Raw genomic sequence first — 12,784 nt, 5'->3', positions numbered from 1 at the left:
TCTGGAGCACGGAATGGCAGAAGATACGCCAAATCTATTAAGAGGCCCGCACCGCTTCAGAAATGTGGCGCCTCTGGCATATGAGGGGTCGCTCTTAATAAACTCCCCCGGAATGACATCCCGTTTCACCGTACTGGGCGGGACATCTTGATGAATCTTCCGCAGCGGTATCTTCTGGTCTCTCATGTGCCGCTCAGTGGTGAGCCAGGTCCGCCGGCGTCCTCCGTTCTTCTCTGCTGCCCGTATTATCTTGTATCTTGTGCCCCAGCACTTAAGGGGTTTATGATACATTGCGCTTGCGGTGCCAGATGACACGTTGCTCCAGCTTTTAATGCCAACTGTTCCATGAACTTGCACTGGCATCGCCTCTGCTAGACCCACACAATTAGACATGAGACGAGCGCGGGGCTGGCAGCTACTTGGCACAGAAGTCGCTTCATGGAAGACTGATACAACTGTCAGCGAGAAGTCCACAGAGAGCGCAGCCTGACACTCTCACCGCTGTCTCGTTTGTTCTGCGCTCTCGCCTGTGGCCGATTTCGTAGCTCACGCGTCGCAGGCAGATGGCGCCATTTTATCTTTTTAATGTTTGAGTTATTGTTTCTGACCAAACAAGACGCGTCTAAATATCATTTACTGGCGCAGCGACCTTTCTGCTCTGTGTCCACCGCACGAGGGAGAAGGAACAGGTTCAGATCTCAGAAATGTCAGGAGGAAATGTTATCGATCAGATTCATCAAAGAGACTCTTATCTGCGGATTCTGATCGCTCTTTAAAGGGAGGACGGGTTCAAAGAAGAAAGGAGAGTGTCTCCTGTCACTGACAACACAGACAGGATCCACACACTCTGATGCAGCAGAGCCGAGCTTGCGGCTGCATTGTCATTGTTCACTCATTTATTACACAATTTCATCCTCCATAATGTCTTCCAGGGGCATCTCTAACCTCTAAAGCTACAGTCATGTGACCTGGCGATACCATGAATTCCTTGCTCCGTCCCCGTCACATGAATTGCTGCAGAAGCGGCCCAATGTGAACTATCACCAGACCGCAACCAGAGGAGCCATGACGAAATGCCCCGATTGTTAAAGTGACAGCGGCGGGTTCTGTGGTGACTGTATCCTGTGGTGCTGCTCTTACAGCAGGGAGGTTTATAGACTTTATTATGATCGTCTAATAATCTGGAGTATCCGATAATCCAGCAGACTCCCTGAAATCTACACACCGCATAAGAAACACACGTGGTGCGGATTTTAAATTGACGTGATAATTTTCTGTATACCCGGCCGATTTCACCCTTCACAATGCCACAAAATATGCCACGGGGGTTACTCGGGGATTGTCCTGCCGGTTTTCTGCAGTAAAATACGTTTCGCGCAGATGCTCCTAAAGGAACGGCAGAAATCTCTGGTGCTTCTGCTGGAGGGTGCACAATGGTACAAGTGCCTGTGACCCACCCGACACATACGATAAGTGCCCGCGTCCGCTGAGACCTCAACCTATCATTTGCACAAGGAGACGTCAGCATTTCACCCTTCAGTTTGGAGATTCAGTCATGAATGACCCAGCAATGCTCTCCATGACAATTAAAACCTCCTCCAATGTCACTTTAAGGGGGACACCAGGCAGAGAAGGGAGCGTAGTGATGAATATCATGGTTAATACCAGCGCCGGATTAGCGGGCAGTCTCCCAATAACACTGCATTAGCGGTGCGCATGTAGATCATCCCAAGTTGAGGTAAATATGGCTTTATTCGGGGATTACACTTTCCTCCCCTTTTTCATTGGTGCTGGTGGATGCTCAGAGATGGAAATGAGCTTTTAATTCCCAGTAATGATGTCAATCTGTTATCTGTGTGATAGATCCATTATTTATTGGAGTGCGGGCGGCTCGAGATACTCGTCAGAAGGATGCGGAGCCGATGTGTGGGGAATTAGAGCGGCGGAGGCTTTCTTATTAAACAGCTGCACATTATGCCGGGACACCTCTCTGCCTCCTACTAACAGACGGCCCCGCAATACGAGCAGCACTTGACCACTTAAACCACTGCAACAACCAGATTTCAGCAGCTGCGGCAAATTCTCCCAGGCACAAACCTGTTGACCTTCTCAATTGCAGATCCTAAATTCGAGTTCTCATTAGCCGGTTTATTCCTACAACCTCAGGGACCTTCCTGCTTTCTGTCAATATGAGGGTTAAATATCTTTGCTGCTCAAAAGCACTTTTACTTTGCACCACAACATTTTCTCTCAAAGCTTCCACAACACCCCAGTGCAAACAGAGAGATTTCTATGGGAAGAAGAGCGCTTAAGGCTACTTTCACACTCGCGTTTTGGGCGGATCCGTCATGGATCTGCAAAAACGGATCTGTTACAATAATACAACCGCATGCATCCGTCATGAACGGATCCGTTTGTATTATCTGTAACATAGCCAAGACGGATCCGTCATGAACTCCATTGAAAGTCAATGGGGGATGGATCTGTTTTCTATTGTGTCAGATTGTGTCAGAGAAAACATCCCCATTGACTTGCATTGTGTGTCAGGACGGATCCGTTTGGCTCAGTTTTGTTAAGCGGACAGCAAAACGCTGCAGGCAGCCTCCAGAGCGGAATGGAGACTGATCAGAGGCAAACTGATGCATTCAGAATGCATTAGGCAAAACTGATCCGTTTTGGACCGCTTGTGAGAGCCCTGAACGGATCTCAGAAACGGAAGCCAAAACGCTAGTGTGAAAGTAGCCTAACTCTGCAATAAAAATGTAATTGAGGTGAACCTTGAGCCCAGGCTGGACAACACATGAGAGTGCCTGCCATCTAGGTGCCAACTATGCCTTGAGACTGCACTGCCCTGCTCACTGCTGAGACGCCAGAAGACCCACACACACGACATCCAACAACCTTCTCTGTCTATGACTACCGACCATCTCTACAACAACCTTCTCCATCTACCAATACTGTCCATCCCTAAAACAGCCTCCCCCATCTACCACTACCATCCATGTCTACAACAACCTTCTCTGTCTACCATTACTGTCCATGTCTACAACAACTTTCTCTGCCGTCCACTACTGTTTATGTCTACAACCTTCTCCATCTAAGGCTTCTTTCACACTAGCGTTTTAGTTTTCCGGTCATAGGGGCTCAATACCGGAAAAGAAAATTACGCTTCAGTTTTGTCCCCATTCATTGTCATGGGGGACAAAACTGAACTGTACAAAATGGCATGCTCCAAAATGCATTCTGTTCCGTTTAAAGTTGCGTTCCCATACCGGCGAGCAATCCGCAACATGCTGCAGTTTGCTTTCTGTCCTGGGATGCGGAGCAAGACGGATCAGTTTTCTCTGACACAATCTGCCACAATAAAAAATGGATCCGTCCTCCTTTGACTTTAAATTGAGTTTATGACGGATCCATCTTGGCAAATACAACGTTTAAACAGACATGTTTATAATGGATGCGGACGGTTGTATTATCAGTAACGGAAGTGTTTTTGCTAAACCCTGCCGGATCCAGTAAAAACGCTGCTGTGAAAGTAGCCTAACACTACAGGACAAACAACCTTCTCCGTCTACCATTACCGTTCATGTCTACAACAACCTTCTCCGTCTACCATTACCGTTCATGTCTACAACAACCTTCTCCGTCTACCATTACCGTCCATGTCTACAACAACCTTCTCCGTCTACCATTACCGTCCATGTCTACAACAACCTTCTCCGTCTAAGACTACAGTCTATGTCTACAACAACCTTGTCCGCCTACCACTACCCTCCATGTTTACAACCACCTTCTCCACCTTCCACTACAATACATGTCTACAAAAATACTTCTCCACTTACAACAACCACTGTCCCTTTCTACTATATAACATCCATCTCTACCATAACCTGATCCAGCTAAACTGCAGGACATGTCCACCACTACCATCCATGTGTACTACTTAACATCCATGTCTACAACAACGTTCTTCGTCAGCCTATATAGGACATGTCTACCACTACCATACCTACTCAAGTACCACTACCATATTTACGCATGACCACATTCTCAATTTACAACTACCATTCATGTCTTGAAATTACCTTCTCCATCTACCACTGCAGGATCGGTCTACCACTGCATTAACTATCAATCTCTACCCTGCCTATTACTGTGTACTGATATTCGTCTAATCTAAAACTACCTACCCGATTTACTACTGAACTACTTTACTGCTGCCTCCGCTCAACCACCACTGTCACTTATCTATCTGTCCAGCGAGAAGTACTCACCACATCTACCACGGTCCACCCCGACTCCAGTGTCTGCCCCTACCTTCTGCTCTTCCACTACCTCCAGCATCTACTATGGCAGTGTACTTCATGTACTACTCACCACACCAAATACTGGTTATAGCATGAAGTAGAGCGCGCCCCTATAATACTCTCAATTGTGTGGTCAGACATTCTGTGCTGAATCTCCCGAACATAGAAAGTGCTCTACAAAGGAGCCTCACAACTCCACAGACACACAGCGATGTTACACTGACGCCATGGTGGCCTCTAACAAAACCAAAACCCCAGCAACGCTCTGCTATAGAAGAATTGCTGCAGGTTCCCTGCCAGGATATTATCGGTCAGAGTCTATAAAATGATTTCCTTATTATAAAGCCCCAGACTGCATCTGTTTGATGTAATGCAGAAATTACGGAGACTCACTGGACATTGTGAGACGGCCACGCTCTGTATGGCAATGTGAAGAATTCTTCGTCCCTGTCCAATCAAGAAACTTGATTTAACAACATAATAAACCTTAAGTGAACGGAGAGACTACAATGTGAACGTAACATAAGACTGAAACGCGCCAATCGGAGCCCTTAACTGTCGACTTACAATCCGTCCTGACAGGCGGCATCCGGTCAGGGTCGCCCTTTATTGCCACTACTTTTTTTCTTTTTGTATCAGAAAATTGCTGAACGCACACAATACTATTCATGCAGCACAGGCGCGGCCCAAGTGCCAAGGTAGTGTGCGGTGCCAATGTCCAACATGTTAATCCAGCTGCTGTTATCTGATCATCAGCTCATGATGAAGCGCTTGACAAGGGTTAACTGTGTTTGCTATTGTACAGCTGGTCCGACGTGGTATGGATCAGCAACGCATTTTAGGCCATCAACACGGCCAACGAGAAGGATGAAAGACAAAATTCACAAACAAACATCTCAATTCATGAGGTCAAGTGTGCGCTCAGATAACCCGACTCTCCAATTATGTGCCCCAGGATGGAAAGTCAAGCCATGCCAATGGAACAGATATCATTCACCGCGCATTTCCAACAGCCGTCACCATAGTAACGCGCCGAGAAATCTTTCCCATCTATTGCCAATTAAGCACTTCTCAGCCTCTCCATATCCCACTCGTTTCTCCCGGCTATGGAAACCTTCAGAACAACAAGCCGCACTCACCCTCCTGCTCCGACTTCGTCATCTCTTCCAGTTTCTTTTGTTTCAGCGTGTCCACCACATCGGCCAGGCTTCCTTTGCGTCGTTCTGGAGTCCCAAAGTTAACACTGCTCATAAGATCGCTGCGGTCGCGAGCGCCTTCGTCAGGCTTGTGTGGTGAGGTAGACGTAGTTCGGAAGGAATAGAGGGAACGTAATTTATTGCTGTCCAGGTCCTGTAGAAGAAAGAATCAGCGTCAGGGGATAAAGGCACAAAAAAGACTAAAAAGAACAATTGACCTAAAGGAGAACATCAAAGAGGCTACAAGAGTTCACAAGGAGACCTCTCCAAAATGACCCTGGGAGTGTGAGGGGAACATCATGGCCTATGCACATCCGGCATCCTGTAAAGGGCTCCTCAGGGGCGGGGCATTGCAGAGGAAGCAATGACCTACATTCACCCAGTGCTGAAGACTGCATTTACAGCAACTCATATTGCTCTTTTTGGTTTCTTGACCTTTCTCTCAGCTTGGTCAGTGAATATATACTGTATCAGAGTATACAGCGCACAGAGGGGCACATTTATATCGATTTCTGGGGTACATAGAGATATATTTCTACGGCCTTCAGTTCTGGATGTCGTTCACACTGCTGACCGTATGTCCAGGACATTCTCCAGCAGTCAAGGCATACATGGATGTGAACTGCCTGGTCGAGGTATGGAGTGGTAGCTATCGTAGCATTAACGTTAATTTTGATTAATTTTGATATAAGCAGAGGCATAAGTTGGAGATTGTATTGTGATCTGCATCTTCTGCCTGAGCCCATGATGTCCTCAGCAAATGATCATCATTATTAATGGTCGCACAATGTTGACGGAGAAGCACCGCCGTGTGCAGATCCTGCAGGACATCGATACATCAGTCATTCGGGCGCATTCACAAGTGGTTTTGTGAATACTGTGACACAATATTTGACTGGCGCCCAAATGACTGATGTATCGATGTCCTGCAGGATCTGCACACGGCGGTGCTTCTCCGTCAACATTGTGCGACCATTAATAATGATGATCATTTGCTGAGGACATCATGGGCTCAGGCAGAAGATGCAGATCACAATACAATCTCCAACTTATGCTTCTGCTTATATCAAAATTTATCACACTTATCATCACTTTCCTACTATCATCTTCAACGACATCAACATCACTCATCATAGTCAGCATCACCATAATCAGCTTCTCATCACAATCACTACCATCATCTTCAATGACCTAATCATCACTCTCATCATAGTCAGCATCACCATCATCAGCTTATCATTACAATCACTACCATCATCTTCAATGACATCATCATAACTCCCATCCTAGTCAGCATCCCGTCGCCATCATCACAATCACTACCATTATCATTAATGACATCATCATCACTCTCATCATTGTCACTACCAAAATCATTATGATCATGGTAATCACAGTCTCCACAGATTTATAAAACTTTACACCATCATCGTCAATAATTGTGGGGTAATATTTCCAGGTTTTGTAGTGTCGTTCGTCTCAGTCTACTCACCCTGTGGCTTTGGACGCCATGTTGGATCCCCATCCATGGGTTTGCATCCACTTGTGGGGACACTTGGCAAAGTCTTAAAAATACTGAGACTTAACAAAGAATCCAATTGCTTGGAGCGCGGCGCAAAGCATCACATGACAAGTGCGGTGCCAACAGCATTAAAAAGCTACAACGAGGAGTTCCAGGATTTGGGGGCTCTGCCAACCCCCGAGCACAGTCCCCCCCTTTCTATGGCTGTTTTGCTGTGGCAAGTGTTTTTTCTGAGGACCCCAGAGGAGGTTTGAGTGTTTGATGTAGAACACTATGCAAATCAGCCAACTTTGATCACGTACATACACTATCAATTAAGAAGGCAGACGGAAAAAAGACCAAATTAAAAGCGTCTTTTCCTGCTAATAGTCGTCTCTCTCCAAGAACTCAGCCGCTCCTATTAGTGATGATAATGAGCTTTTGTGGCTGAATATTCAGCGTGGCCTTTTTATTAAAGCTTTTATCCCAAAATATAAATGTTTGAAGAGAAGGGCAGGATGCGGCAGAGCCGCTGTTTATTCTTGTCCATCGACATCCATGTAACGTCGGCGCCACGTCTCGGGAATTGCCGGGGACAAAAAACACAAGTTACAAGAGGGGAGATTACACTGTACAAATTACATCTAAAATCCCAGCTGTAAGTAGCCACGGACTTATCTGACACTGGAGGAGGAAAGTGATCAATCTGCAGAATAGAAAGAGCTCACAGCAAGGGGGCGGGGCTGAGACAACCTCTCAGACAGGATATACAGGCAGGTTGTCAGCAGTAATAGATGTTCCTGTAGTATCAGGTGTGTGGATCTCACGTCTGATCACATGTCATTATATCAGTGATGTCATCAGCAGGGGGCGGGGCTGTGACAACCTCTCAGAATATACAGGCAGGTTGTCAGCAGTAATAGATGTTCCTGTAGTATAAGGTGTGGATCTCACATCTGATCACATGTCATTATATCAGTGATGTCATCAGCAGGGGGCGGGGCTGTGAAAACCTCTCAGACATGATATACAGGCCGGTTGTCAGCAGTGATAGATGAATAGATGTTCCTGTAGTATAAGGTGTGTGGATCTCATGTCTGATCATATGTTATTATATCAGTGATGTCATCAGCAGGGGGCGGGGCTGTGACAACCTCTCAGACAGGAAATAACAGGCAGGTTGTCAGCAGTAATAGATGAATAGATGTTATAGTAGTATAAGGTGTGTGGATCTCATGTCATTACATCAGTGATATCAGCAGGGGGCGGGGCTGTGACAACCCCTCAAACAGCATGTACAGGCCGGTTGTCAGCAGTAATAGATGAATAGATGTACCTGTAGTATAAGGTGTGAGAATCTCATGTCTGATCACATGTCATTATATCAGTGATGTCATCAGCAGGGGGCGGTCTTGTAATTAGTGATACGCAGTCAGTATAAGGCCCCTTTCACACGAGTGAGTTTTCCACGCGGGTGCAATGCGTTCACGTCACGTGAACGCATAGCACCCGTACTGAATCCTGACCCAGTCATTTCAATGGGTCTGTGTACACAAGAGGTTTTTTTTCACCCGCAGACAAACCTGACTGAACTTGCTTGCAAAATGGTGCGCATCCCTGAACGCATCCGGACCTAATCCATCACGCTCGTATGAAAGAGGCCTTATAGTCAGACTTGTATCGATACCTTCACACGTGTCCAGTAATGCATGCACCGATCGGCATCATTGAGGAGTATGATATATTTTTTTTTTTCATATGACAAAATAGAAGAAGATCCTGGCGCCGACCCAAGACCGTTATCTGAGAGAACAGGATGGCAACAGTCTGGGCAGCGCCTGACGTCCCTGTGACACGATCGGCTGCAGTGTGTAACGGGGGGCCGGCGGTGAGCGGAGAACTAATCCCGGGGTCTGCGCCAGTACTTCACTGTTAAACAGTGGCAAAGTGACCAACTCCATATTTGTGCTAAAATGTACAACTTTTTTTCCCTCCTTTCCAAAGTGTTGTGGAAAGTGGGAGGGGTCAACCGGAGGGGCAGGGCCCAGCAAGGATCGGCAGATTGATCACTTTTAAAGGCGGAGCGACTTTAAATACGCTGCATTACCAACTCCAATGGAAGCTCAATGTTTAGTATTTCAATCCCATGTCATTTGCAAGATGTCTGCTTGCTGTCAATGAATGGGAACCATGTTTCCAAACCCTGTCCTGACTGAGTCCTGCTGTAGTCCCTTGTAGTCCCTGTGAGAGGCAGGTTAGGGTCACGCGTATCTCCTGTCCGATACTTTCTTACTGATCTTTTCTTGACGTAAAGATTCAGCTTCCTTTACAATGGGACTGCAGAGGCCACAAAGCAGACGGCCTTACACAACAGGAAGATAGCAGCCCTCACAGAGAGGTGTGCAGAGCGCCCCCTGCCTATAAAAGTGAAAGCAGACAGTGCATTTCTCATCCTGGGGCAGGAAGGGTTAATGAGCCGTAAGACAAAAAGGGGTCGCACAGTAATCCAGGACATACTTCTCCATAGGAGAGGCTGCGGGCCCCTGGAAACACAGGCCCCCCTAGGAAAGACATGGACACAGCAGCCAGGACTCACCCATAACAGTGCAAGGGCCCAGGACGGATAGATGATAGATGGATAGAAAGAATAAAGATAGATAGATATGAGAGAAACTGAGCGCCCACAGCACGCTCATCAAATCCAGGTGGCACTGACAGAGGTACATGCCCAGGGAGAGCAGACTGTGCTATCTATCTATCTATCTCATATCCATCTTTCCAATATCTATCTATCTCCTATCTATCTCCTATCTATCTCCTATTTATCTATCTATCTTCTATCTATCTATCTATGCCATATCTATCTTCTATCAAATCAAATCTATCTATCTCCTATCTATCTCCTATCTATCTCCTATCTATCTATCTCCTATCTATCTATCCATCTAATATCCATCCTTTTTGGAGGTGACCCGTTGTGATGGATAATTCTGCAGCCCATTTGCTGACACCGATAAGTGACGGGCGGCCTGCGTTGTGCTTTACTCGGTGTTGTCAGACAGGATGAGACCTGAGGATGAAACATTCTGTCTGGGGTGAGGGTGGCGGAGAGTGATGGACAGGGGGCGGCCGCTGCACCTCCATTAATCAGGCCTCCATCTTGTCATCAGCCACCGCTGTCTGAGGGACGATGATTAATATGAAAGATCCGGAGAAGATGAACTCATCGTATGACCTCACTATCTGGAGTGTGAATGCTTAACGAGACAGAGCCAGTGCGATAGAAGCGACCCCAGCTGCACCGCCCTTCCCGCGTAACCGCCGGCTCCACACGACAAGACCAGCGACACAATGGGGAAGATTTACTACTGAAAATACTCCAGTTTTATACTTTTATACACGTTTATACGTTTTTTTATGTATTGCCTGACATGATGGCTTTACAAGAAGGGGGAGTGGCTTCATGAGAAAGGGGGAGTGGCCTAAACACATCATCCTGTGCACCAAAATGTATGCGTATTTTTGGAGAATTACGCCAGACTATAGCTGGGGTAAACTCAGACTACACAGGTTTTTTGGCGCCGCATAAAACTGGCACCGTGCGCAAAAATGGTAATTTGCCGAATATTAAGACTGTGATTCGTATTCTCAGTGTAAAGTGCGGAATTATTAGTAAAAGTGATAAAAGTGAGACAAATTGTGAAATCTGGGTGATATGGTCCAGGACTCCTGCTGGTTGTCGTCAAACGTCTCCTTGCTGCCATGCATAACGCGCGGTACTCACCATTCTATGCTGGGTGGACATCATGTTTTCCCAGTCAGCGTCGGCTTGCATGTTGTTGACAAGTGACGTCAGTTCCTCGGGGTGAGGTTTGGTGTGTAGGAGGGTGTGCAGGGGCAGGAGGCCGCCCAGGGACTGCTCATCCAGGTCCTCTTTTTCCCGTGAAGACAGGTCTCCTCCGGATAACTCCTCCTCTCCATCAGCCTTACAGGTGAATGGAGAGGTGGCGGGTTTGGACGACATCCTTCTGTAAGGTAACAAAAATGGATTTAGATCCCTAGACCACACTTGCTGTTGTCATAGCCCCGCCCCCTGCTGATGACGTCACTGATATAATGACATGTGATCAGACATGAGATCCACACACCTTATAATACAGGAACATCTATTACTGCTGACAACCTGCCTGTATATCCTGTCTGAGAGGTTGTCACAGCCCCGCCTCCTGCTGATGACATCACTGATATGACATGTGATCAGACATGAGATCCACACACCTTATAATACAGGAACATCTATTACTGCTGACAACCTGCCTGTATATCCTGTCTGAGAGGTTGTCACAGCCCCGCCTCCTGCTGATGACATCACTGATATGACATGTGATCAGACATGAGATCCACACACCTTACATTACAGGAACATCTATTCGTCTATTACTGCTGTCAACCTGCCTGTATATCATGTCTGAGTGGTTGTCACAGCCCCGCCCCCTGCTGATGACATCACTGAATATCACACAGGTCTTCTGTCATATCCTCAGTTCATAGGGTTCTTTCGTGATAATACAGTGGACCCGACATCTATAACCTCATGTGACCTTCTTTACCTTCTTGCTGACGGCCTCCGTGCTCATCTTACTTACAGATTAATAGGATGTTAGTTGCAGAGAACTATCAAAGACTTTCATGGCAGCAATTGGCATCTAATTTCAGCATTTTTTTTAGACTCACGTCTTCAATTAATTATAATTTGTTGGTTTGAAAAAAAATCAAACCGTCCGTTCAATAATTTATCTCATTTTCCTGCGTGATTCCCCTTCCACATCAATGCGTTTCCCGCTTATACTTATTGTCAGGGGACGGCATAAAAGCAGATTTAGTCTTATTTTATTGATTACAACGGAGCTTTATTTCACAGTCACTGCATTAATAACAGCGGCCACAAAATAAGAGAAACACGTTAAATTTTAAAGCGGCTTCGATGCAGCGTGTTCAAATGTTTTATTTAATGGCTGAAAACTCATTAGTAAAATTACACTTAATAAATTAATACATCTTAAGATGAAGGTTTCCAAATGTGCAGCCGAAACAGAGTCATTACCGCAAGACGACCCAGAAAGAACAGGATCGGCACAGAAAACTTTCCAACTGGGGAAAGTCAATCTCAAAGAAACCTATGTCTGTGCTGTATATCTGGAGAGCAGTGATGTCACCTCCTGTATAATATACCTTATATCTGGAGAGCGGTGATGTCACCTCCTGTATAATATACCTTATATCTGGAGAGCGGTGATGTCACCTCCTGTATAATATAACTGATATCTGGAGAGCGGTGATGTCACCTCCTGTATAATATAACTGATATCTGATGAGCGGTGATGTCACCTCCTGTATAATATAACTGATATCTTCTATATAATATAACTTGTAACTGATATCTGATGAGCGGTGATGTCACCTCCTGTATAATATAACTGATATCTTCTATATAATATAACTTGTATCTGGAGAACTGTGATGTCATCTCTTGTATAATATAACATAAATATGAAGAGCGTTGTTGTCACTATCCCAATAATTAAAGAACAAAAGTACACTGCACCTACGGGTCAGGAACACAAGTACACTGCACCTACAGGTCAGGAACACACGTGTACTGCATCCACATGTCAGGAACACACGTACACTGCACCCACATGTCAGGACCACACGTGTACTGCACCCACAGGTCAGGAACAAACGTGTACTGCACCCACAGGTCAGGAACACACGTACAC

At 46.0% G+C, this 12,784-nt stretch overlaps 1 protein-coding gene across 18 annotated transcripts in view; it reads right to left on the bottom strand.

The window, feature by feature from the left end:
- SOX6 (SRY-box transcription factor 6) overlaps nucleotides 1-12,784 on the bottom strand; it is a 288,239-nt gene that overhangs the window by 161,691 nt on the left and 113,764 nt on the right. For 17 of the 18 annotated variants that reach the window (XM_044271016.1, XM_044271012.1, XM_044271009.1 and 14 more), the window contains 2 exons: nucleotides 10,789-11,032; nucleotides 5,447-5,657 (listed from right to left, as the gene is read on the bottom strand). In XM_044271016.1, coding sequence (XP_044126951.1) covers nucleotides 5,447-5,657; nucleotides 10,789-11,032 — 455 coding nt within the window. The remainder of the gene's footprint in view (nucleotides 1-5,446; nucleotides 5,658-10,788; nucleotides 11,033-12,784) is intronic. The other variant, XM_044271026.1, reaches the window with a different exon arrangement.

Source organism: Bufo gargarizans, chromosome 10 (assembly GCF_014858855.1).
Source record: "Bufo gargarizans isolate SCDJY-AF-19 chromosome 10, ASM1485885v1, whole genome shotgun sequence".
Classification (NCBI taxonomy): domain Eukaryota; kingdom Metazoa; phylum Chordata; class Amphibia; order Anura; family Bufonidae; genus Bufo; species Bufo gargarizans.
Note: the sequence above shows the minus strand (reverse complement) of the source record. Positions and strands in the feature narration are given on the sequence as shown.